This window comes from Microcaecilia unicolor, chromosome 1 (genome assembly GCF_901765095.1).
Source record: "Microcaecilia unicolor chromosome 1, aMicUni1.1, whole genome shotgun sequence".
In the NCBI taxonomy this organism is placed as follows: Eukaryota; Metazoa; Chordata; class Amphibia; order Gymnophiona; family Siphonopidae; genus Microcaecilia; species Microcaecilia unicolor.
In genome coordinates this window covers 253,457,821-253,485,400 of record NC_044031.1, presented here as the reverse complement: position 1 = coordinate 253,485,400, position 27,580 = coordinate 253,457,821, and the positions used below count along the sequence as shown (strand labels likewise).

At 42.9% G+C, this 27,580-nt stretch overlaps 1 protein-coding gene across 1 annotated transcript in view; it reads right to left on the bottom strand.

Moving 5' to 3' along the window:
- The window catches only part of RARB (retinoic acid receptor beta), a 256,557-nt gene that overhangs the window by 211,769 nt on the left and 17,208 nt on the right, over positions 1–27,580 (bottom strand). The window contains exon 2 of the mRNA XM_030205690.1: positions 1,622–1,770. Within this exon, the coding sequence (XP_030061550.1) occupies positions 1,622–1,770 (149 nt within the window). The remainder of the gene's footprint in view (positions 1–1,621; positions 1,771–27,580) is intronic.

Below are 27,580 nucleotides of genomic sequence, written 5' to 3'. Positions count from 1 at the left end.
ACCAGAGGTCACCTGCGATCTATGGAATTGCACCAGGAATGAAACTGGGCAGACTGGATAGTCCTTATCTTCAGTCATAGCAGATGTTTCTAGAGTATTCAAGTATGAAGCTAATGCAGATGAAAAGCGGTTTACATATATTCAGGTACTTATTTTGTACCAGGGGCAATGGAGGGTTAAGTGACTTGCCCAGAGTTACAAGGAGCTGCAGTGGGAATCGAACTCAGTTCCCCAGGATCAAAGTCCACTGCACTAACCAGGGAAAACCAGAGGTCACCTGCGATCTATGGAATTGCACCAGGAATGAAACTGGGCAGACTGGATAGTCCTTATCTTCAGTCATAGCAGATGTTTCTAGAGTATTCAAGTATGAAGCTAATGCAGATGAAAAGTAAAAGAAATAGAACATTTCAGGAAATCTGGAAACCTATAGATCATTATGCTGTAAAATTTGCAGTTACCATTGCTAATGCTGGATTTTGCCACAGGGTAGCTGCAGATTTAAAATGGCAGCTGTTAGGTGTGTTACAATTTTTACTGCAGGTTGTGCATTAACATTCAAATTAACGCTTGGTACCTGCTCTCCATTAATATGGAAGCACATAGCACCTCCTATTTAGGAGGTGGTAAGTGGCCCCGTGTGAACTTCATGTTAGCACATGGTAAGTGAAGCACATTAACTGCCAAACACCTTCCACGCCCATTGTAAGCCCCTGACATAAAAAGCACTTAATACCCAGATTACTGTGCACTAACTGTGAACTCCCCCCCACCAAGCCCCTTACCTTGGCTCGGCATTAGTAGTTGACATGGGGCAAACTAAGAAATGTGCTTAATACAGTTTAGGTACAGGGGCCCTGTATATTCCAGATGCTTCACTGTTGTTTGTTTACATAAACTATATGGAATGATATGGTTATAGTATCCTTCCAAATGACAATCAAAACAAGAGAGTGAGGAAACAAGGATTCCCACATTGTTGTGTAAAACCTTCCTCAAATCCAATAGCCTAATAAAATAGAGACTCGACATGGCCGTGTTTTGGTGTATGTGCCTGCGTCAGGCGTCACAACACCTGTACATTTGGCGATTCAGTACATGTACCAGAATGGAGTAAACCATCTGTACATTCGGCGATTCAGTACATAACCCAGCACTTGGCATGTAGAGTCTCTACTACATTAGGCTATTGGATTTGATAAAACAATAAAAAGTTTTGCACAACACCATGGAATCCTTGCTCTTTGTTGTCTCACTCTTTTGTTTTGCTGTTTATTATCCATGAGGCCTGGACCTCCTTCTTTTGTTTCTGGATCCTTCCAGATGAGCCAAATGTTCTTTTCACTAAACAAACGTTGTAGAAATATTTGTGAAGTTCCTAAAAACATATTAACATTAAAATCAAACAAAAAAAAACCTTTTCTGAATGTCAGTACATCAGTATTGCTCAGGAATAAGTTGAAATTTCTAAGGAATGACGTGACCCATGACTGCTATCTGTGGAGTGCATCCCTAGGAAATGAAACACCATTTCTAGATGATCAATGATCCTCTTCAATTGCTTAGAGATCATATCTAAATATACAAAAGTACATTTCTGTATACACATTCTACTACTCACCTTGCACCCCTCACAAGCGCTGACTCCATAGTGATATCCAGAGGATTTATCTTGACAGACGAAGCAGGGCTTGTAAACACGAGGGGGAGGGAGGGGGGAAGGAGGACTGGGGACCAACTCCTCAGAACTTGTACTCTGCGTTTCAATTGCTGCAGAGGAGAGGGGAAAAAATAACAATCCATTGTAGTGGATTTTTCATACCGAAGAAATACATTTGTAATATAAACTTACATTTTCGACTTGTGGCTTAATTGTTAATCGCTGTTCGGTTTGGAGAAGAAAATTGGATGATAAACCAAACAGCATGTTCCTTTCCATTGAAGTTGCGTAAGTGCTCAATGTTAGCTACACATGTTCTGTTACAGCCAAAGAAAAGCTGCCTGCTTTACAAATGTCTATTAGAGGTTTTTTTGTTCCCAATGGAAAAGGGCCCCAAAATAATAGAGCCAATCCACTATATTTCTTCTTTCGATAGCAATTGTTAAGATTTAAGATAGACGCAGTGCACTATATTATTGATTTGTCCAGAGTTAGGCTGACTAAATCAATAATCTATTAGTTCCTTTAAATTAAAGTTAGTCTCATCAAAAGCACTTGAGAGGCTTTTTTTAAACGTGTTGCTAGTACGTGCATCTCAGTAAGTCTATGGAATGATAAAATTATAGCTTCTCACTTCTGTAGCCTTGGCAGACACACATGGTCTTTATTAACTCATTCAGCTACCTCAGGCCAAAAGAGCTATCTTTAGGTTTTCCAAGAGGAAGAGGGTTGTCGTTCAATAAAATAACCACTCTCTCCGTCCTGATATGATCTCCACTGGGGAAGACAGTCTAAAGGGAATCATTTTACACCCTTCTGCATATTTGTGGCTGAATGCCAACCTAGAAGCAGCAACTAATAGTGTGCGAGAAGAGAAAATTCACAACATGAAAAATTCTTTGCTATCCATATGTGCAACAAAAACTAGTCAGACCTCTGCCAAACTGCAAGGACCCTGTTTTATTTAGGAGAGATCAGATTAGATTTTATGATCTGCCGAGGAATGAAAAAGCAAAGTCAGCAGAGGGAATTGCTGTGAAATTTTAACAGGCTGGCTGGGAAAGCAAGACAAGATCTGTAAAACAATCACAAAAGTAAGACAAAGCCAAAATGGGCCCAAAAAAATCTCCATTTTTTTTTTTTTTTTTAGCTTTACCTCTGTTTGAACCCATGTGCACATGTCATAAATGAAAATACACCCAGTCAGTTCTTTTCTTTTACAAGGAGGATCTGCAACCACTTTATTAGAATTAGGTCCTTTCCTTCAACAGTGGGGTTGTTTTTCATGGCTCTACACAAACAAAATGTGTTGCTGGTGGACATGTTATAAACGTGGATGGGTGGAGAGGCAGCAAAAGTATTCAAAGTAATCCTGCTCTGATGTGAATGGACTTCCTGACACAAAAGCAAATGAAAAAACACTTTTATCCTGCTGCTATCCCCTGAGGACACACAAGACAGACTGAAATACAATTCACCTGAAAAAGCTGGGTTGTATGGACAACATAGTGAGTGCCACACGTGATGGCAGAACATCTCAAACAGTATGATTCCCGACATGTTTGGAATTTTTTTTTCCAAAAGATTAGATGATGTAGTGACTAAAAAAGAGTGAAGTGTGTTTAGTACAGTGGTTTCCGAACTTGGACCTGCAGCCAGTCAGGTTTTCAGGATATCCACAATGAATACTCATGAGAGATATTTGCATTCACTTCTTCCGCTGCAAGCAAGTCTCTCTTGTGAATATTCATTGTGGATATCCTGAACACCTGACTGGTTGGGGTGCCTCCAGGACCAGGTTTGGGAGTCACTGGTTTAGTAACATTAAATTTCCATAAACCTAAACTATGTGGACAGATTTAGATGTGCTATGTTGTTCTAGATTAGCCATTCCCAACCCAGTACACCTAATCTATCGGGATTTCAGGATATCCACAATGAATATGCATGAGATAAATTTACATGCACAGCCTCAACTGCATGCAAATCTATCTCATGAACATTCATTGTGGATATCCTGAAATCTTGATGGGACTAGGTGTGACCGAGGACTGGGTTGGGAATTACTGTAGACCAGTGGTTCCCAAACCTGTTCCAGGTTTTCAGGATATTCACAATGAATATTCATGCGAGAGATTTGCATACATTGTTTTCACTGCAAGCAAGTCTATCTCATGAATATTCATTGTGGACATACTGAAAACCTGACTGGCTGGGGTGCCTCCAGGACCAGGTTTGGGAATCACTTCCATAGTCAGATAAGTGCTGAATATTGCAGTTAACTGGCTATAGAGCTCATTTTCAAAGTACTTAGACTTACTTGGACGTCTTTGACCCATAATCGAAAAAAGCAAGGACGTCCCTGGACAAACACTTGGACGTTTTCACCCGGATGCGTTTTTATTACGAATAAGGTACAAAAAGGTGACTGAAATGACCAGATGACCACTGGAGGGAATCGGGGATGACCTCCCCTTACTCCCCCAGTGGTCACTAACCCCCTCCCACTCTCAAAAAGCATCTTTAAAAATATTTCGTGCCAGCCTCAGATGTCATACTCAGATCCATGACAGCGCATGCAGGTCCCTGGAGCAGTTATAGTGAGTACTGCAGTGCACTTCAGACAGGCGGACCCAGGCTCATACCTCCTCCCACACCTGTTACATTTGTGAAGGAAACAATGAGCTCTCCAAAATCCACCAGAAACCCACTGTACCCTTATATAGGTGCCCCCCTTCACCCATAGGTGCTATGGTAGTGGTGTACAGTTGTGGGTAGTGAGTTTTGGGGGGGTTGGGGGGCTCAGCACACAAGGTAAGGGAGCTATGTTCCTGGGAGCAATTTGTGAATCCACTTCAGTGCCTCCTAGGGTGCCCGGTTGGTGTCCTGGCATGTCAGGGGGACCAGTGCACTACAAATGCTGGCTCCTCCCATGTCCAAATGGCTTGCATTTGGACATTTTTTACATGGACGTTTTTTGTTTTGAAAATTGCTGAAAGTCAGAAACGTCCAGATCCAAGGACGTCCAAATCAAGGGATGTCCAAATTTAAGGATTTGGACTTCTCTGATGGTATTTTCGAAATGAAAGATGGACGTCCATCTTTTTTCGAAAATACGGGTTTCCCCACCCCTGGATTTCAACGTTTTGCAAAGACATCCAAATCGCAACTTGGACGTTTCTTTCTAAAATGCCCCTCTATATCACTTTGAGGCCTTTTACTAAGTTGCGGTAAAAGGGGCTCAGTGCTAGTGACAGTAGCTGTTTTTGCCGCACACTAGGGCCCCTTTTACAGCAGTGGATAAAAAGGCCAAACATAGGAATGGCCAAGCGGTAAGTTCACACTTCCCATGTAGCCATTTCAGGGGCAGCACTTACCGCCACCCATTTAACCTGGCATTAACTCCCTGCGGTATTAATTATACAAAAATGCAGCACACTGGGGGTGGAACTACGAAAGAGAAGGGCGCCCATCTTTCGACACAAATCGGAAGATGGGTGTCCTTCTCCCAGGGTCGCCCAAATCAGCATAATCGAAAGCTGATTTTGGGCGTCCTCAACTGCTTTCCGTCGCGGGGACAACCAAAGTTCATGGGGGCGTGTCAGAAGCATAGAGAAGGCGGGACTGGAGCGTGCTTAAAACATGGGTGTCCTCGGCCGATAACAGAAAAAAGAAGGGCATCCCTGACAACACTTGGACAACTTTACTTGGTCCTTTTTTTTTGACCAAGCCACAAAAATATGCCCTAAATGACCAGATGACCACCGGAGGGAATCGGGGATGACCTCCCCTTACTCCCCTAGTGGTCACTAACCCCCTCCCACCCTAAAATAATTTTTTTTAAATATTTTTCCAGCCTCTATGCCAGGCTCAAATATCATACCCAGCTCCATGACAGCAGTATGCAGGTCCCTGGAACAGTTTTAGTGGGTACTGCAGTGCACTTCAGGCAGGCGGACCCAGGCCCATCCCCTCTACCTGTTACACTTGTGGTAAATGTGAGCCCTCTAAAACCCACCAGAAACCCACTGTACCCACATCTAGGTGCACCCCTTCATCCCTAAGGGCTATGGTAGTGGTGTACAGTTGTGGGGAGTGGGTTTTGAGGGTGGTTGGGGGGCTCAGCACACAAGGTAATGGAGCTATGCACTTGGGAGCTTTTTCTGAAGTCCACTGCAGTGCCTCCTAGGGTGCCCGGTTGGTGTCATGTCATATGAGGGGGACCAGTGCACTATGAATGCTGGCTCCTCCCACGACCAAATGGCTTGGATTTGGTCGTTTCTGAGATGGGCGTTTCCATTATCACTGAAAATTGGGGACGACCATCTCTAAGGACAATCATCTCTAAGGTCGACCTAAATCTCGCGATTTGGGCGTCCCCAAGTGTATTATCGAAACGAAAGATGGACGCCCATCTTGTTTCGATAATATAGGTTTCCCTGCCCCTTCAAGGGGACGTCCTGCGAGGACGTCCTCAGGAAATCTTGGATGCCCCCCGTTCAATTATGCCCCTCCACATATATTATTTTTCTGTTCTATAGACTTAGCATGCCAACCCCACGACTTCAACAGAGATTCAACACATTCATGGGGCATTTTGCTCTTTTAAGCAGCAGAATTTTAAAGAAAAAGGTTGTCAACCAAAAGGCATTTCCTGGAAAGCCAACCTGGAACCGCAGCACCGAGCACAGAGTCCCTAGCGGGAAGGAACAATTTCAACTAATTAGGGTGAACAGAAGGGTGTTGCATGTGGTCAAAACATTTTGTTAGACCTCATTTTCATTGGCATCAAGAAAGAGCCAGTTTGGATTCATCACTTTCTTTTCTTTTTCTTGTTTTGTGAATTCACTGCAGGAGTGCAGGGCACACAGTTCACATACATTAGGCAAAAACTCAAAGGAAACGCCAAAGTTCATCGAAAGTACAAGTAATTAAAAGCAGATTCTCGGCAGCATGAATGTGTGCATTTCATTGTCAAAGTTATTTATAAACCTCAAAACATTAGGGAAATAATGTAACCATATACCATGGACCACCTTAATTTTATGTCTAAGTCTGGAAAAATAAGACAAGAAGTCTGTTTTCTATCATCTCTCAGTCTGTATATGAGAAAATTGAGTGTCATGCCTTCAGTACACAAATTTTATATGTTGCCCTTGACAATTGAAAAGCTGACCTGGAAAAGTCTTTATAAACTTAAAACGGGACTTTTTATTCAGCTGAAGTGCAAGCTATTCAAACAAAATGTAAACCTGCGGTCTTATAAAGGGATTTTGTTAGTCTGTTAAATGGATTGGGGGGGGGGGGGGGGGGAGTTGGATAGAGGTAGAGAAACAACAACATGAACGCTTGGCAGCCTTGACTTGGTAACCTGGCCATGACCTCTGAATGACCGCACGTTTGACCTGGTCACATGGGACTCTGACTGAGCCCCGTCACTGGCTATTCCCACCATACAAGCAACAGGTGCAGATCACAGGAAACAAAGGGATATCATAGGATAGGTAAAGACAGATTTTGTTTTTCTTTTTTCACAGAGAGTCTATTGTTATTTGACAGGAAAAGAAATCTTAGCAACCTGCTCTTCTTTCGGTCACTGGATCTGTGTTTGACCATTAAGCATTCGCTCTGAAGAAAATATGCAATTTTCTATCTGTTCAAGAATCAAACACTGCCACTAAAACATCAGCAATTGTAGAGCTCCAGAGTATGATTTTACATAGACATCAAAGCAGGTAAACATCGGTGATTTAAAAGAAATGCTCAAAAGTCTATTTTTTTCAAGAACTAGATTTGTCAGATTTAAAATTTTCTTAAAATATTTTGTAAAATTATAAGAAACAATGAACCTTACTCACAGATAACATCATTAATAGTAATCATGTTCGAACTCTATTCTATGAACATAAATATGACCCAATTCCTGCTACGCCTATCCTCCACCCTCCAGGAATGCATATGCATGTACTGTATCATATAAAAGTAGGCACATATTTTTCAGATTACCCATTTTTATTTATTTATTTTATTACATTTGTATCCCACATTATCCCACATATTTGCATGCTCAATGTGGCTTACAGAGACTAGCTATGGCATAGCCATTCCAGGTTAACAAATATAATTAGTGATGCAACAAGATAAGGGGTGAGAGAAAATGTACAGGCCGATAGTTGTAGAAAGATGACTTTTAGAGCTGGAGTGGGTTAGTTATGTGGTGTAGTTAAGCTATGGGTTTTCTTTATAGGCCTTGTTGAAGAGATACGTTTTCAGAGATTTACGGAAGTTATTTGTTTCGCCGATTGTTTTCAAATCTGTTGGCAGTGTATTCCACATCTGCGTGCTCATGTAAGAGAAGGTGGCTGCATGTATTAGCTTGTATTTTAGTCCTTTACAACTGGGGAAGTGAAGGTTAAGAAATTTGCGGGATGATCTTTTGGCATTTCTGGGAGGCATGTCCACAAGGTCTAGCATGTAGGTCGGGGCGTCTCCATGGATGATTTTGTGTACAATCGTGCAGATCTTGAACGTGATACGTTCTTTAAGTGGGAGCCAGTGAAGTTTCTCTCTTAGGGGTTTTGCACTTTCATGGAGGAGTGGCCTAGTGGTTAGGGTGGTGGACTTTGGTCCTGAGGAACTGAGTTCAATTCCCAGCACAGGCAGCTCCTTGTGACCCTGGGCAAGTCACTTAACCCTCCATTGCTCGCCGCATTGAGCCTGCCATGAGTGGGAAAGCGCAGGGTACAAATGTAATAAAAATATTTTGTTTTTCCAAATATGAGTCTGGCGGCGGTGTTCTGGGCTGTTTGGAGTTTCTTAATATTCTGTTCTTTGCACAGCGCCTGCTTCAGGAGTCAATTAAGTTGTAACTTCTAAGAAGCAACAGAACTTTCTCCTTTGAAGATGACAAGTTGAGTAATTGTCCCGGTCAATATAGATTAAATATACTTAATCGCTCAGCAAAATAGAGCAAAGATGATTCCTTCATGCTCTGATTCATGAATCGTCTTTGCTCTATTTTGTTTAGTGATTAAGTATTTTTCATCTGTATTGAGTGGGACAATTACTCAAATTGCCATCTTCAAAGGAGAAAGTTCCGTTGCTTCTTAGAAGTCACAACATAATTGATCCCTGAAGCAGGCGCTGTGCACCGAATCACGGCTCATGTCGGGTCACTAAGGAAAGAATTGATGTTCAAGTTACACGATTAAAGAAATTGTGTCCCGATTTTGAAGGATCCTGGTGCTTCTTTTTGCTATTTGTTCATTGTGCTGGAGTTTCTTGTAAAATTACCCCACTAATAAGCAGTGATTGTATTCTAGAAACTTCCCCAAAGAATTCCACTCTACTTAAAATGTTGTAGAAAATGAATGGCAACGAACCAGCATTGACAACTAGAAATGGTCTATTGCATCACCCTACTTCAATCCTGGAGCAGTACTTTAGATTATAAATGTAGGTGAAAAGAATACTCAGAATAACGTCATAGAGATAAATATAGTCTATTTATAGATGAGATAAACCACCTTTCAAAAAAAATGCAAGATAAAAACATGTTTGTACATATGAAAAAAAAACCCCAAATTTAACCACAGAACTGAGAGAATGATGAACAAACCATGGTGGTGTAAAAATAAAAATAAAATAAAATATAAAGAAAGAAAACACACAGATGCAGAGGAAGAAAAGAGACGATGTGGGATTTCCAAAGCACCAAAATAAATAAACTGTGGAACATTACAAAAAAGACACATACCACAGAATCGTGAAAAGCATTAAAGAAATTAAGGAACCTTTTGATAAAAGTGCGATAAAGTTTTGTACTTACTGCGCATTAACAGCAAAATTTAACGTGCAGTAAGTGCAAAGGTTGTGTGCTAATTGTTGGTGACGTGTGTTCCTTACCATGTGTTATCACTGGTTGTAATTCGAGCAGATGCGCTTAAGTGACAGCGTGTGGTAAAGTAGCAAGTACTAATTGTAGTAGGCAGCAATTTACACCCATTTTCCACACATCACCTGCCCAATTCTCACCACCTAAAACACCATGCAGAAAATGTGGGGTCCTTTTACCAGGCTGCAGTAAAAAGGGCCCTGCGGTAGTGGCAGGGGCTGTTTACCCGCAGCGGGTAAACAGCCCCTAAAAAAATATGGCCATGTGGTAAGATTATTCTTACCGCGTGGCCATGCAGTGGGGAGCACTTACCGCCACCCACTGAGGTGGTGATAAGTGCTCCCGCGGTTTCCTGGCAGTAACCGGGCAGCGCATGGTGATGCCCAATTACCGCTGGTTTAGCGCCACAGTAAAAATAACAAAAATATTTTTCATTGCACCAGAAATGGTGCATGCTTCAGATGGAACTACTGTTGGAGGCCCCGTTGGGCTGGTGGTAGTTCTGGGTCGCCGTGTGGGCCCCTGTGCAAAGCAATGTGCGCTGTCATTTCACTGTGGTAACAGCATGCCTGTGTGGTAATAGCACATGCTCATTCATGTGTTAACTGGTTCACATGGTTTAGTAAATGAGCCCTATATAAAACAAGTAAGATAATAGACGTAAGACAAACCCATAGATTTTAAAGACTACTAACCACCTTATTTTCGAAAGTGATGGGCGCCCAGATTTCGACCCAAATCGGGAGATGGGCGCCTTTCTCCCGTGGACGCCCAAATTGGTATAATCGAAAGCCGATTTTGGGCGTCGTCAACTGCAATCTGTTGCGGAAATGGGCAAAATTGACGGGGCCGTGTCGGAGGCGTGATGAAGGTGGGACTGGAGCGTGGTTATCGGCCAAGGAGAGATGGGCGCCCTCGGCCGATAATCGAAAAAGAAAGGCGTTTTTAACGCGAATTTGGGCCATTTTTTTTGGACCCTATTTTTCACTAACAAGTACCCTAAATGAACAGATGACCACCGGAGGGAATCGTGGATGATCACCCCTGACTCCCCCAGTGGTCACTAACCCCCTCCCACCATAAAATAGCAAACTTTAAGAACTTTTTTTTCAGCCTGTATGCCACCCTCAAATGCCATACCCAGCTCCATTACAGCAGTATGCAGGTCCTTGGAGCAGTTGTTAGTGGGTGCAGTGCACTTCAGGCAGGTGGACCCAGGCCCATCCCCCCCTACCTGTTACACTTGTGCTGGTAAATGGGAGCCCTCCAAACTGCCCCCAAAACCCACTGTACCCACATGTAGGTGCCCCCCTTCAGCCATAAGGGCTATGGTAATGGTGTAGAGTTGTGGGCAGTGGGTTTTGGGGGGGATTTGAGGGGCTCAGCACCCAAGGGGTGGGAGCTATGGACTTGGGAGGTATTTAATTTTTAAAAAACTTTTTACAAGTGCCCCCTAGGGTTCCCGGTTGGTGTCCTGTCATGTGAGGGGGACTAGTGCACGATGAATCCTGGCCCCTCCCATGACCCAATGCCTTGGATTTGTTCGTTTTTGAGCTGGGCGCCTTCAGTTTCCATTATTGCTGGAAAACGAAACCGCCCAGCTCAAATCCGCACAAATCCGATGCATTTACCGGGCACAAACCGTATTATCGAAAAAAAAGATGGACGCTCATTTTTTTCCGAAAATACGGTCTGTCCCACCCCTTCACGTACCCGTTCTCGGACATAGATGCCCATGGAGATGGGCATTCGCGTTCGATTATGCCCCTCTAAATCATCATGTAAACCTGGCAGTGAGAGCTTTTTTAAAAAAAATACATACATTCAGAGCCACAATCCCCCGGATTTTATATAGCGTGCCTAGAGATCAGTGCTGAAATCAGCGCAGATTCTGTAACAACACGACAAGCTTAACTAGCTAATAAGGTGCTGATAACCGCACTTAACAAGCAATAAAGAGCACTAATTGGCACTGATTAGAATTTAGGCGCAGAATTCACTAAGCATATCTGTAATGATGTGTGCTGAAATTCTAACGTGCGGAGGCAAAAATGGATGTAGTTATGGGTGGGGAAATGAGTGTTTAGTGGGTGCTCCAAAATTTAGGCGCCAAGTTATAGAATATAGCCCAGTGCACCTAAATCTGCGCACCGAGATTTACACCATGTTTTCCTTGGTGTAAATAGATGCACAAAGATTTAGGCACTGAAATATCAACTGAGCGTATTCTATAATTGGTGCCTAACTTTAGGTGCCGATTATAGAATACGCATATTAGGCAATGATTTCAGCGCCAATTTTTATACCATTGGAGGCTCAGCGCTCAAGAAAAAGACCTGGGTGTTGTCGTAGATAATACACTGAAATCTTCTGCTCAGTATGCGGCGGTGGCCAAAAAAGCATATAGGATGCTAGGAATTATTAGGAAAGGGATGGTGAATAAGACCGAAAATACTATAATGCCTTTGTATCCGTCCGTGGTGCGTCCGCACCTTGAGTATTGCGTTCAGTTCCGGTCGCCGTATCTCAAAAAAGATATAGCAGAATTAGAAAAGGTTCAAAGAAGAGCGACCAAAATGATAAAGGGGATGGAACTCCACTCGTATGAGGAAAGGATAAAGAGGTTAGGGCTTTTCAGCTTGGAAAAGAGACAGATGAGGGGAGATATGATTGAGGTCTACAAAATCCTAAGTGGTGTAGAACAAGTAGAAGTAAATCGATTTTTCACTTGTTCCAGAAGTACAAAGACTAGGGTACACTTGAGGAAGTTACATGGAAATACTTTTAAAACAAATAGGAGGAAATATTTTTTCACTCAACGAATAGTTAAGCTCTGAAACTCTTTGCTGGAGGATGTGGTAACAGCGGTTAGCGTATCTGGTTTGGCCAAATTCCTGGAGGAAAAGTCCATAGTCTGCTATTGAGACAGACAAGGGAACCAACTGCTTGCCCTGGGATTTGTAGCATGGAGTGTTGCCACGATTTGGGTTTCTGCCAGGTACTTGTGACCTGGCTTGGACGCTGTTTGGAAAACAGGATACTGGGCTAGATGGACCACTGGTCTTACCCAGTATGGCTATTCTTATGTTCTAATATAGAATCTTCTTCTATATGGATAGGCTGTGCCACTGAATATACATGATGAGTGTTCACTTTTGGCCGCAATCTTCAGTTGCTATGCATAGCTGAGTGGTTTAATTTAGGATAGACTTTTTGCTCGCCTAAATTAAATTCCTTAGGGCCCCTTTTACCAAACTGTAACAAAAGGGAGCTGGCGCTGGCATCGATGCGTATTTACATGTGCACAAAGGCCCCCTTTTACCGCAGCTAGTAAAAGGGAAGTCTCACTTTCCTACAGGAAATGACCAGGCGGCAAGTAAAGCACTTGCCACGCATCCATTTCAGGGGGGGGGGGAGGGGGGAAGCCCTTACCGCCACCCATTCAGGTGGCGGTAAAGGCTCCTGTGTTAACCCGGTGGTAACCGGGCAGCATGCGGCACTGCCCAATTACTTCCGGGTACTCTCGGAAGCACCGGAAATGACGGCACGTTTTGGGTGGGAAGTACTGCTGGGCTACTGCGGTAGCCCGGCAGTACTTCCTGTATAGCGAGCAGTAAGCCCGCATTGAGCTTACCGCTGCTTAGTAAAAGGAGCCCATATTGCTAAGCAGAACACCCTCCTCACTCCGTTCTTTCTCCGTGTCAGCAAATCCAGATACTGTCAGAGCATTTACAGCAGGGGTTCTTAACCTTTTTGTGCCATGGATCCCACTGAGAGTCTGGTGAAACCTAGGGACCCCTTCTCAGAAAAATGTCTTTAAAGGTATAAAATAAACTACATAGATATAGATTGTATTACAAAGGCAAAAGATTATACTCAAATACAGTTATCAAAACATTTTTAAAAAATGGCAAATGTGTTGAACATTATCAATTACATTCTTTTGGAGAAAAAGGTATTTCATACAATCAGAGGAATTCTGGTTTCACTTTTTTAGGGTATAATAATTTTAGATAGTGAGATTTATTGAATTTAACAAACATTTTTGGAGTCTAGAGGCATATAATTACTTTGTTGCCTTAGGGATCTCTTTTATCAAGCCATGCTAGCGGCTCCTGGTGCTGTAATGCCGACAAAGCCCATTCACTTTGAATGGGCTTCGTTGGCATTGCCATGTGAGAACTGCTAGCGTGGCTTGATAAAAGAGCCCCTAAGTTCATTATTCAGTAAAAAGATAAATTACAGTTACATGATAGTGAAAATAAAATTGCAATTTTTTCCCAACCAAGTTCACAGATCCCCTGAAATCTATTCATTGACCCCTTGGACTTCGGTGAACTCCAGAGAAAAAAAAACCCTGATTCAGATGGAACATTTGGTGGCATTATACAAATGGAAGTTTGAATTATAGAAATGGGGTTTGAGAATGTCTGTTTGTCCATCTGTTTGTTTGTCTGGGGGCAAAACAACTCTCTGAAAATTTAATGAAATGGGATAATAGTAGGTATGTAGGAAAAACCAGTAAAAAGACACATTCAGGGGTCCTTTTACTAAGCTGTGTAAGCATCTACGTGTGCCCGTGCGTCAAAATTAAGTTACCGCCTGGCTGCCATGTGGCTCTTGCGGTAATTTCATTTTTGGCGTGCATCTGATTTGCGCGTCTGAAAAATATTTTTTATTTTCGGGCGCACGTAATGGATGCGTGCCAAGTAGCATTTGGCGCACATAGGTCATTACCGCCCAGTTACCGTGCGAGTCTTTACCGCTAGGTCAATGGCTGGCAGTAAAGTCTCAGACCCAAAATGGATATGCGGCAATTTTCATTTTGCCGCCCATCCATTTTCGGCAAAAATTTTAAAAAGGCCTTTTTTACAGGCACGCTAAAAAATGGATCGTCGCACACCCAAAAACCAGGCCTACACTACTGCAAGCCATTTTTCAGCGTGCCTTTGTAAAAGGACCCCAGAGTTTGTAAATGTGAACTGGGAGTTCAGGTGAAGGTAAGGTAGTTTTAAGATATAGGGTAGTTTATAGGAGGTTATTTTGGGGGGTTTGGCCGTTTTCAGGGTGGTAGGGTAGCTGTTGTGGGCAGTTTTTGGAGGTATATGGTTCAGTGTATTTCCATGGGAGATGGTCCATTTTTCTGTATCATACAAAACAACAAAATGGGATGAAACCTGCCATGTGGGATAAAACAATAAAAAGACACCACAGAGTTTGACAATGGGCCAAATCAGACCAGGGATTCCAGAGAGGGCCCCCAAAATATAGCCCAATGCATGTCCATGGGAAAAGGAATATCAACTTCTGTGACGTGGACACGTAGATAGCAAGAAATATAGCAGTTAGAGAACAGAGCAAGGCAGTTTAAAAGGTGCAATTCCATACTCTTCCACATCACCAAACTGTCCCAGCCCCCAAAAACTTACACCCCCCCCCCTCTCTGACTGACTCTGGGCAAGTCACTTAACGCTCCATTGCCCCAGGGACAAAAAGCTTAGATTGTGAGCCACTTGGCACAAAGAAACCGTTTTGGTTGTACCACAGAGAGGCGGTATATCAAATCCACTACCCTTACAACTGCCTGCACAGCCCAAAAACTAACCGCCCCCCCAACATCTGCCTCACCTCCTCACAAACTGTCCATCTCCAAATACTATCCCCTTGCAAGTTCCCTATTGCCCAGTCTTTAACAACTGCCTGCTCCAACTGCCACACCACCTGTCATATTACCCCCAAATTCAAAAAATATCCCCTGCAACTGACACCCCACCCCTAAATTGCCTCACCCCCTAAAACAACCTCCTGCAAACAGTTTTTTGGAGTGGGGTAATCTCCCAACTGCCCCACCACCCTCTAAGCCAAATCTCCCCATGGCTCTTCCTCTTATTCTCCAGTCTTTCACTAACTCTATCCTCTCTCCACCCTTCCATCCACCATGTCCCCTCTTTCACTCCCTATCCAGCCACCCAGTGCCTACCCTCTCTCCCAGATCTTTCCATCCAGTGTCTCTCTCTCTCCTGTTCCTTTATCCAACGTCTCCCTCTCTCTCCATCCATCCAGCATCTTCTCTCTCTCCATCCTTCCATCCAGTGTCTCCCTTCTCTCTCTCTCTCTCTCCCTCTCCCGCCTTGTAGCACCCATTTATAGAACTGCTCTGAAAATGTCTTAGGTGTGTTGTACATAATCTTTAAAGAGCCAGAACCAGAAAATATGCAGTCCTGATGCAACAATATGAAATAAACTCACTGCCCATAAGTCCCGTTAACTTTTTTTTCAGGACCTTGGCACATTTTTAATGTCTATATCCAAGTGAGAGGGAACCATTGCAATCTAGTACTTGTGCACTACTGTTAGTTTCAATATTTTTATTATACATTTCATGTATACACCAAGAACACCTCTTGTACAACTTAGGAGAACAGTACTCACACTTTTATACAAAACACAACCCCCAATTCACCATCCCGCCTCCTACTTTAGTCCCCATCAAGGCTGACCAAACCACAATCCTGGGAAAAGAATAATGAAAAACCCCCCTTACCAAAAAGGGGGAGACAAAAAAAGAAACCCGACTTTGAAGGGAGATGTGGGAGATTATTATACTTGAGGTGCAGATCTCATCTCTGCTCCCGGTGATAGTGGAGGAACCCCCTCGCCCCCCCTGGAGTCCAGGAACGCTTTCAACTGCATAGGTTCAAAAAACACATATTTTACAGCCTCCATCTTTACTACACATTTACAGGGATAATTGAGCCAAAACAGGCCCCCCAACTGAAACACAGTAGGCCTTGTGCACTACTGTTATTGTGTGTCTTGCAATCTGCAACTTTCTAGAAGCCAAATAATAATATGAAAAAAATAAATAAAAAGCAAATATGAACATATTTAGCAAACAGATGTATAAATGGCAATCTAGTTCATTAACCCCCTGTTTACTAAGCTGCACTAGCAGCTGGTGGTGCGCCAATGCCAAAACAATCCATTCACATTGTGTCGGTGTTGCCACGCGGCTTAGTAAACAGGATAAGTCTTAATCCATGAATTAAAAAACTTAAAAATATTAAAGTAAAAAATGCAACAAAAAATTAGGTTGAACGTTATCAGTAATGTCAGAAGTTGTGGTTTATAATATTTGGAATGAATTTCAGTCCTGTTTATTTCTCCATATGCTAGTCGGGCATTGGAGCAAGAAAGAAACAGGACTAAAATTCATTCTAAATATTAGCAATCACAGCTGCTGAAATTACTGACAAAGACCACCCTATTGGTTTGCAGAACTTTTTGTTTTAAGACTATATTTTTCAGGAGGGCAGACATTTGAATCCAGAGCGAAATGTTGTTAGGCTTGTTAAACAGGCCTCCTTTTTGTTTCTGAAGATAAGCGGGGCCCTAGTGAACAATTAAAGCTTTCAATAAATAATCTGTAAGCACATTCCTTTGATTTACGGTTATTTGATACCGCAGTTCGTTTCAATGGGGCAGTTAATATTGATCACCTAGACACAAAATGTGCAACGCTCTGTGGGTTATCACTCTGTCTGCCAGCTTTCCGGGGGGCTGGCAATGGAGAGGGAAATTTAAAATCAATGGGAGCAATTAGCATCCCGTACGTGATCAAGAATTAATCATAGGGAATATTTTTGGTCTATGTAAAAACAAAAAAAATATTGAGGACTTAAAGCAGAACAAATATTGAAAAAAATTCTTCATGATCTTGTCAGCACTGACTGTGAAAATAAATAAATAAATAAAGAAAACAGCAGGGACTGAGAGGAAATATGTTTTCATATAATTCAGTCAACCAGTACAATAGACAAGTTTTAGACAATCCTTGCTCGTACATTGGTTTCATTTCTGAGGAGTGTTTAAAGATTCAGAAAGCCATTCCCCCTTATTTATTTCACTACCCTCCCCAGCTGTCATTCTATGAAAATCAGGGTGCGCTTGTGCTGAGTGCTATGAAAGTATCACACTGCTATATACATATGTGTTTAAAAATTTATATATCACCACGGGCCTTTAAAAATGGAACACAGTTCTTTAATGAATGAGCCTTGACAAAAAGACCCGACACGGGCCATGTTTCGGTGACTAGCACCTGCGTCAGGGGTCACAGTGATGACGTGGAAAACTTGGGGAATAACTCGAATATATTCCTCTACAATATATTATTCCTTACCCCACGTCTCATGTAGTAAAAGCTACAAAGCACCAAGGCACTTTCACTTTCTGTATCCAAATGGATGAAAAGCCTCATTCATTAAAGAACTGTGTTCCATTTTTAAAGGCCCGTGGTGCTGTTTTTTTTGTTTGGACTTTAGTTTGTACTTCATTCCCTCTCTTTTGTTATATTATATAAAAATTTATACATAACATGAGTTGTTTGATTGTAACAACTAAAATATCCTTATTATGTCTTTTAGACTTCTTATAAGATGTATAAAAGATTAAATAAAACAAATAAGCATTAATAACAATAACAATAGACAGCATTTTAGAAAGGACATCCAACGCAGAATAAGGAAGTTCAAGTCAGTATGTTACTGGTGGTGTTAGGTCGGATTTTAGAACAGGACCTGCCAAAATACAGCTGTGCTAAAATACATGAGAAATGGATGTCTATGTGCTGGTGACATCCAACATGAACTTATATTGTACAAACTTTGGGGTTCTTTTACTAAGCTGTGGTAAAAGGGGGCCTGCGATAGTGTCAGCATATGTTTTTGATGCGCACTGAGGCCCCCACTTACCGCAGTGGGTAAAAAGCTGTCACTTTTTCAGGAAAAGAAATGGCCATGTGGAAAATGAACCCTTTGCCACGTGGCTCTTCCTCTTCCTCTTATTCTACAGTCTTTCACTAACTCTATCCTCTCTCCACCCTTCCATCCACCATGTCCCCTCTTTCACTCCCCATCCAGCCACCCAGTGCCTACCCTCTCTCCCAGATCTTTCCATCCAGTGTCTCCCTTCTCTCTCTCTCCCTCTCCCGCCCTGTAGCACCCATTTATAGAACTGCTCTGAAAGTGTCTTAGGTGTGTTGTACATAATCTATAAAGAGCCAGAGGTGGAGATAAGGGCCACCGCGTTAACCTGGCAGCAACCGGGCAGTGCATAGTAACATAGCAGATGATGGCAGAAAAAGACCTGCACGGTCCATCCAGTCTGCCCAACAAGATAAACTCATATGTGCTACTTTATGTGCATACCAGACCTTGATTTGTTTCTGCCATTTTCAGGGCACAGACCATAGAAGTCTGCTCAGCACTAGCCCCGCCTCCCAACCACTAGCCCTGCCTCCCACCACCGGCTCTGCCACCCAATGTCGGCTAAGCTTCTGAGGATCCATTCCTTCTGAACAGGATTCCTTTATGTTTATCCCATGCATTTTTGAATTCCATTACCGTTTTCATCTCCACCACCTCCTGCGGGAGGGCATTCTAAGTAACCACCACTCTCTCCATGAAAAAATACTTCCTGACATTTTTCTTGAGTCTGCCCCCTTCAATCTCATTTCATGTCCTCTAGTTCTACCGCCTTCCCATCTACGGAAAAGGTTCGTTTGCGGATTAATACCTTTCAAATATTTGAACGTCTGTATCATATCACCCCTGTTTCTGCATGGAGCTGCCCGATTACCACTAGGTACGCACCAGTGTTACAAAAATAGAAAATATTTTTGTTATCTCGGAAATGGTGCACGCTTGGGGTGGCAACTATCACTAGGCTCCTGCAGTAGCCTGGTGGTAGTTCCAGATTTGCGCATGGCAAGCCTGTTGCCACTTGCCAACCCTTAGTAAAAGGACCCCTAAAGTATTCAAATTATAAATGGGAGCACAGCTAAGACACAGACATGATTGTGGCAGCATAGGTACATCCGCAGCATAAAATAGCCAGGGGTAGTCCAGGTTCAAATCCCAGTTCAGCTGTTTGTGAATTTTTATTTTTTTGAAATTATGAGCCCTCCTGGGACAAAAAATATCTACTGTACTTGAGTGTACACCGCATCAATAGGGAACAAGAACACATTGGAAAACAAGAGACCCATCCAGTTCGTTGTCTGTTTATAAGGGTGCCACCAACTCATTCACTCACAGTGCACCAAAAAATGCCACAGAAAATGCTAGGCGGAAAAGACTCACTTCAAATAAGGAGGAACAAAGATGCACTAACGCACTTAGGGCCTCTTTTACTAAACCACGCTAGTGATTCCAGGAATCACTTCCGCAAAGCCGAAGGCATCGCTGTCAGTGCATCTTCTGCCTCAGGAGCCAACGCTCGAAAATGCAACCACTGGAAGCGAGAAAGAGCATCAGTAATTTCATTATAGTGCCCAGGCACATGTCACGCTCCCAATGTCAAATTCTTTTTTTTTTTTATTCTCATTATTTTATTTATGCTTTACAAGTTACACAGAATTCACTTGCAAATTGAAACACAGAGAAGAAATAGTATCAAATGAATATCAATACAACAAGATTTGTACATCTCTTAATTAGAACCATAAATCTAAGAAAGATACATAGGGAGCGTATTCCAAAAGGTCAAGGAGAACCTAAAAAAAAGGAAATAACACAAATAACTAATTATCAGTAACTGGCCTGACCGTTTAATTCTCTCATTTTATATTTTCCAACTTCTCTCACTTCTTGGGTCCACTGGGTGCTCTTTTTAAATCTAAGAAAGCTTTAAGTTGTTCCAGCTCCCAAAAGATATATTTATTGTCCAGATATCTTATTATACATTTGCAGGGAAATGTTAATAGAAACTTAGCTCCTATTGAATTTGTTTCTTCCCCAGAGTCAAAAATTTCCTCCTTCTATCCTGAGTAGATTTTATGACATCTGGATAAATCCAAATTCTGTGTCCACAAAAAGTTTTAGTAGAATTCTTGAAGTACAACTTTAATACAGAATTTAAGTCCTGCTCAAATACGAAGGAAGCCATTAATGTTCGTCTCAGGGTAACTTCATTTAACGAATCTTCTAGCAAGGCAGAAATATCATTTAAAGTCTGATCATCTTGCTGAGTTTGTATCATATGCCCGGGGATCCCCTGTTCTTCTCGATTTCGCTTAGGTAAAGGCAAGTAGTAAATTTTATTCAAAGGGGGAAATGCTGCTTCAGGAAAACGTAGTATCTCCATTAGATATTTTTTAAAGAGCTCCATCGGGTTGAGACCTGAAACCATCGGGAAATTTAGAATTCTAAGATTTAGACGGCGATTATGATTTTCAATTTGCTCCAACTTTCTACGAATCAATGTCACATCTGATATAATAGCATTAGTAGAGGAATTTAAAGTCTTTACCTCAAGTTGTATTTGTGTAACTTGCTGCGTTGTTTCCCAATGTCAAATTCAACTACAGACAAGACAAGACCACCAAACGCAGCAGCTCAACCAGGAATGGGCAACCCGCAGATTGCCTGTTCACTGCCTAAACCACTGCACATTATCAGTGTACAAAATCACCACCCTGTTCTTCACACACTCACCCCACAGCTCCAGCACCACCCAAACAGGGAATAACTCAAGCAAGGCCATATTTGCACAGCACAGTGGCGTAGCCACATGTGGGCCTGGGTGGGCCGGGGCCCACCCACTTAGGGCTCAGGCCCACTCAATAGTAGCACACATTTAGCAGTGGCTGGTGGGGATCTGATGCTACACCAGCTGAAGACTTCCTCCTGATGGTAACGAAAACACTACTCTCCACGACACTAGCACCTCCACATGCTCAGTTTTCAGCACATGCCTGCTGCAGATTGCCAAGGTGGAAAGAAGCATTTTCCCACTAGCTGAGATTTTTTTTGGTGGGGTGGGGGGGGGGGGGGGAGGTGAGAACACTTGGTGCCCACCCACTTCTTGCCTAGGCCCACCCAAAATCTGTTGTCTGGCTACGCCCCTGGCACACCATCCTTTATTCCACCACCAATTAGGCCAACCCTAAGCACACCAAGCGCCTTGAAAGTAGATGCAAAGCCATGATCCCCTGCTGCATCCATAAACAATTGCAAATCAGTAGCAGATACAGGAAGTTGAGGCCAGGCACACCCCTAATAAAACTGGCCAAAAGGTATTCCATAAGCAAAAATCCTCCCTAACCCCTCGAGGAATGTGAACATGATAATGCTTTTTGGGCACCCCCTGGTCAAAAGCGCCAAATGACATGAAAAATCGCTGCCCATTGGCCCACCCACCAAAGACTGAATTTCACCCAGCATCAACCTCCTCTTCTGGAGAAACACATCAATCCTTGCCCTCAGTGCCTGCACCTTATCACTAGGCAATCGAGACTCCATCCACACAGAATCCAGCTCCGCTCCTCCAAAAAATAATAGCCAAAAGCAAGGCACGTCCAATTTCTCTTCAGCCAATGGGATACCCAGTTCCTGCACTACAACATGAAAATCAGCCAAAAATTGCTCACATTGAACAGAGCAAGCTGACCCTCCAAACAAATATTGTCCAGAAAATGCACAATGGATGTACACCCAGAGCTCTGCAGTCACCCAGTGGACAAAATGGAAAAAGTCTGAAGGTAAGAACAGGAAACTGAACACCCCATTGGCATACATTTATCAAAATAAAACTGATGGTCAAACTGAAAACCTAATTAATGGAAGGAATTAGGGTTCACTGGGAGCAAACAAAATGCAGACTCAATATCTGCTTCCCCATCAACGCAACTCTTCCAAGGTAATGTAACATCTCAATTGTCCATTCATTGGGTAAGACAAATTATGAATTAAAAGGTACTTGCCAGGCTCCTACTTGGGCACGACTCCTAGAGGAGAAATCTCCAGACTGGCATAAGGAAGAGCCTGGAAAGGTCCTGCAAATCTACCCGATTGCATCTCCTTACCCAGTTTTTCCCAAACTATATCAGAATGAATGCGGGCTGAGGCCACATTGCCACATTGATGTAACACCAGAGGACCCTGAAAAGATATTATAAAACCCTCAGCAAACCCATTCCAAAGTAAGCGAGCATCCTTCTGATTTGGATAACTCAACAAACAAAACTGCAGAGCCTCCAAATTAATTGGTGAAGGAGTCTTGACAAACAACACTAGAGGCAACCCATGCTGACCGGACTGCCTAACCCCTGCTTCATGCTCCAACACTGCTGGGTGGGTGCCATTACACTGACTGCACCGATGTCTGAATCTGCACCGTGCTTGGTCACAACAGCCAGCATTAAACTGGAAACACGCAGTCCCAAACAACCCTCCTTATTGCCCACCTCCTGAAACTATTCCCAGTCACTCACTACCCTGCAACCCAAAATTCCCAAAAGAGGACCCCTAAGTGCAAGGAGACCCCTGAGGAGGCTGCTCCCCCCCCCAGACAATTATATATCAACATCCCCAAAGCCCCAAGCTTCCAACTTATTGTTAACTAAACTGTGCTTGAAATGCTCATCATAACTGAGCCAAGCCCAAACCCCATAAGCCCGATATGCCCTCAAATTCAAATCCATATAAAGTAACAAACCAGGATATAAACTCAGTTTCGCACCACTCAAATACCAGAATAAACATTAAAACCTAACAGACAATTAAAATTAAAACAGACAATTTGGGTGGTGCGAAACTGAGTTTATATCCTGGTTTGTTACTTTATATGGATTTGAATTTGAGGGCTTATCGAAGATACATTAACTTTTATTATTCCCATCATCTCTTTGATCTTCCCCTTTTCCTTCACTCTGTCCTCTCCAGCTCCCTCTCCAATAAAAAAAAATAAATCAATATTTCTACCCTTCAAAATTCTCCACCTCCACTGCTGAGAAAGCTCACAATCTAAAGCAGCAATCTTGCATAATGTATGACCAAATCATAAGATTCGCTCAGAACTCTCCAAAGGCCCTACCAACAAAGGTACCGTGAACTAGAACACCATCTGAGGAGGAGGAAGAACAAGAGGAGTCCTATGAATCTGAAGACGCCCACACCCGCATAGGGTCACCCACTGGAGCCTGCCAACTCTTCTTTTCCCTGTTTAAACGCTTCACAACATGCTGTAAAATTCTTTAAAAAAGGTTTTTGTCCTGCAAACGTTTACCCAAAGATTTTTCTCTACCTGCATCAGACCTCTCCATGTTGTCCCCCAACTCCCCCCAGAACCCACCACACCTAACAAATAAGACACACACAAACTGACCCAACCCACCAGAAGTGTCCAAGGCTGGTCCTGGAATGGAAGCAGACCTGGATGGTCAGGGAGTTCATCAGCCAAATGCTGTATCAAACCAGCAGCCCCTGCAGCTCTCCTTGACGCCGCTACACTTGCTGCTCCTGCAAGCACAGGTATGGAGTGTGTATTTCCCCTAGATCTCCTAGACCTACCTGTCTTGTGTTGAGTGGCCCTATTTTCCCTAGAACTTTTCATGCACATTTCGCGGACCCCGAGTACGACACCTAGCTTTTGTGCCCTTCCCCATCTGACCTTCATTACCTTTTCTGGGGGTTATCCCACCTGCTAAAATCCTACCCACCAAACTAAAGAAACAACAACAGGCCCCAACTCCCAAACCACAAAGACCTAACCTTCAGACAACCAGGACAGAAAAATTATCCCCAAGCTACCCCGAAGTCCCACAAAAGCCCCCCCCCACCCACTTGATGCCCGAAGACCAGCCAAAGCACTACCACAACTCACCCTGACCCACACACTCAAACAATCTGTGCAATGAGACAAGTAAACCTATCACTGCCTGAAACACACTCTCTCTGTCTCCCGCTGCCAAAATACAAGCATCACAATCCCAACAGAAGGAGCTGTGCCCGGTACCTGCATACAACACAGTCAACCAAAGCTGCACCTCCAGAGCTGGGCAGGCACATACCGAACAGCTCCTCCTCAGGAACCACCCTGGTCTTTCACTGTTGCAGAACAACACACAACATGGCTCACACAGAGAGCCGGAGCACTGATGGACACATAGCCACAGAGCCACACAGTTGCACAACCACACAGGTGCACCTCATGGCCCTGACAAACCAGGCCACACCCAAGTGGGAACCACAGAGCTGCACAACCACTCCGACGAGAGACCTGCGAACAAAACCTAATGAACGACAGAACCAGCAGAAACTAATAGCACCACTACCAGGCAAGTAAAAAAAATGACTCAAATTAAATTTCCCAACTTTTCCCTCAAGCCCAAATCCACCCAGTCTTTCCCCACTGATCCCAACAATCCTCCATTTCCCAACAACTGCCAAGCACAAAACTTTCCTCCCCTCAGAACCCAGTTTCCCGCCTGTACCCTTAACCAATCAAAATCCTTTTCACCCTTTCCAATCCCCATCCTTCTTTCCCCAGCAGCCACCTCTATATTCACAAATCTTACGTCTTAATCTTGGCCCCTCTAACTCTGTCCTCCTTACCAACCATCACTCATTTACCTTCCCCTACATCCCATCCAACCTCCCCCCCCCCCCCAACACAACTCTCAAAACCAACTTCTGTCAGGTCAGCGGCTTGGCCAATGTTATTAGCCCACTTAATTAGTGGACTTTCCTTTAGTATTCGAAGCTCCATAAAAACACTGAGCCCGGATAAATAATGTATGCACCAATAACGGAAGCCTTGGGACTGTCTTGAGCATCTTCTATGAAATCACCTTCCATGCAAATGACTTCCTTGCTTTTCATCAACTATTTGTTATTTATCTGATGTAAATAGGAAAAGCTAATTAAAATGTATGAAGCATTCTGTGGTTTCTTGTCATTAACGCCAAAGCAAGCATTCTGACGAACGTAATGAAATAATTATGTTTGTCTTTAAGAATTCGTTTCAATAACACAAGGAAGCACCGCACTAAATGAAAACATCAGGGACTAAATTTCACTTGTGCCTATTTCCATTTTGGTTAATTATACCCTCAAGCGTTTCCAATAGACCAGGCCTTAAAAATCTTTTGAAGCTGAAATGGCCTGAAGAATCTTTTATAATTAGGGTCTTTGATGAAGAAAGAAAGGTAATGCGGTCCTCCTCAGCACTTTTAATATTTTAAACCAAATTGCTATCACGTGAAAGCTTCATTTGGAGTGGAAAATGGGGTAAATTAGGGTGGATGAGATCCAAATTTTCTCCATTCTCCTTAATTGGCAGGCTGATCTAATCTGCACGTGTCCTATTCGCATTCTTGCTGCAGCAGTGCTTTCATTTTAATGCATTTACTGACTCTGCACAATGTGGACATACCTAGGGACTGTAATGAAATTTAGTAATAACAAAAAATATTCACTTAGCTAAGCTCTGGGTGTCCACCTGGCTGTGGTGTTTGTAAGGAGCTAGAAGTTCAATCCTGAGCTGTCAGCTCTTAAATACCAGCCTAAACCTTTCAAACATTACTGGTATGTTGATGACATTTTTACGATTTGGACTGAGGCGGAAACCTTGCATTAGATCTGTGTGCTGACGCTCCCTAATGCAAGGGAAACGTCAATGGTTTGCTCCCGAATGCAGTAACCAAATAGCACACAAAGAGGCCTAGTGCATAAAATGTGCGTCAACATGGGAGGATGCATCAGAAGTACACACACATGGGTCTCTGCTAGAGGCAGAGATATCTTGTGCACAAATTGGCACCTGGAGTAGCTTGGACGTATATTTGCATATATGCTGGAATGCTATTCTGTGCAGAAAACGTATGCGACACCAATATTTATACACACAATAACATTCCAGCCCATGCTCAAACCTGTGTCCACATGTGATTCTCTATTTTCAGCACTTTGCTCTTTGTTCCAGCAAACCCTCCCCCCCCTCCAGTTCTGTCTTGTTTTTTTAACCCATGCTCTGTATGGAACCCAGAAAAAAGTTGCGAGTCTATACGCTCACAGTAAAGAGAAGAAACAAGCATGAAATCCTCATTCACTAATACTGATTACAGAAACTTGAACTAACCTTTCGTGCCTCTTCAGGTTTTGCATTAAAGCCCCGCCATTGAACTGAGCCTTTTGATTTTCTTTAGCAGAGATTTAAATGTGCTGTGTGCTGGTGTCAATGCAAGACTGTGTGCATGGTTAGCTCATGTGCGAACCTCTTATTTTGCATTGTGTACCCACAAAATTGTGCACTAAAATTGAGTTAACTGGTGTACAAACCCTAACGCACTTACATCAGCCCTTGAGGGAGAACAGACTCGATTAATTTTGCAACTCTTTTAATGCATCCCATCTTTCAATCAGATTCAAAATTAATTACTGCACAGAAAAAGTTCATTTTGTGGACACCACAGTCTCTATCAAAAATGACCTTATACAAATGTCTGTATACAGGAAACCAACTAACATGGGCAGCTTCCTCCCCATTTCAGCTTCCACATTTCACATAGAAAAACAGTCCAACATACACAAGTTACAAAGAGGTAAAGATAAACACCTGAAAATCCTGACTGAATCCTTCAAACAGAAAGTTATAACCCCAAACTGATCTCCAGGAGACTCTCTTCACTTAACATACCCAAGATAAACCTATGATAGTACAGAAAAAAGAGAAAATGTCAGAGTGCCCCTTGTAGTGACATATGGTCCAGAGCTGGAGAAACAGACAAAAAAAAAAAAAAGTAAAAAAATACCAACAGTCATTACTGCAAGATGATGAATTATTGAAAGAGATATGTCCTACTCTGCCAATATTGGCCTTCTGACAATCACCCAATCCAAAGCAGAAACCAGGGAAAAGCAAGCTCCCATCAGAAGCTCAGAAAGAAGAGAATGGCATCAAACCCCGCAATATATCAAGCTGCAAATTATGCCAGCACATACTATAGGACTCATGAGAAAAATGTTGAACATAAGTGGATCCAACTCATGTTCTTTCTCAATGTTGAATATATTATTCAGTGCAAACAATTTAAAAGACAAACGCTATGCTAGGGAGACAGGCTAGATGTCACAGGGCTAGGAGGTCTGGAGGGCCTCGGTTGACGGTGGCCAGGTCCAGGGAACTCTTGTTGGCAGGAGCTCGAGAGTGGAAGGCAAGGACGTCAAGCAGGGACTGGGGTGCAG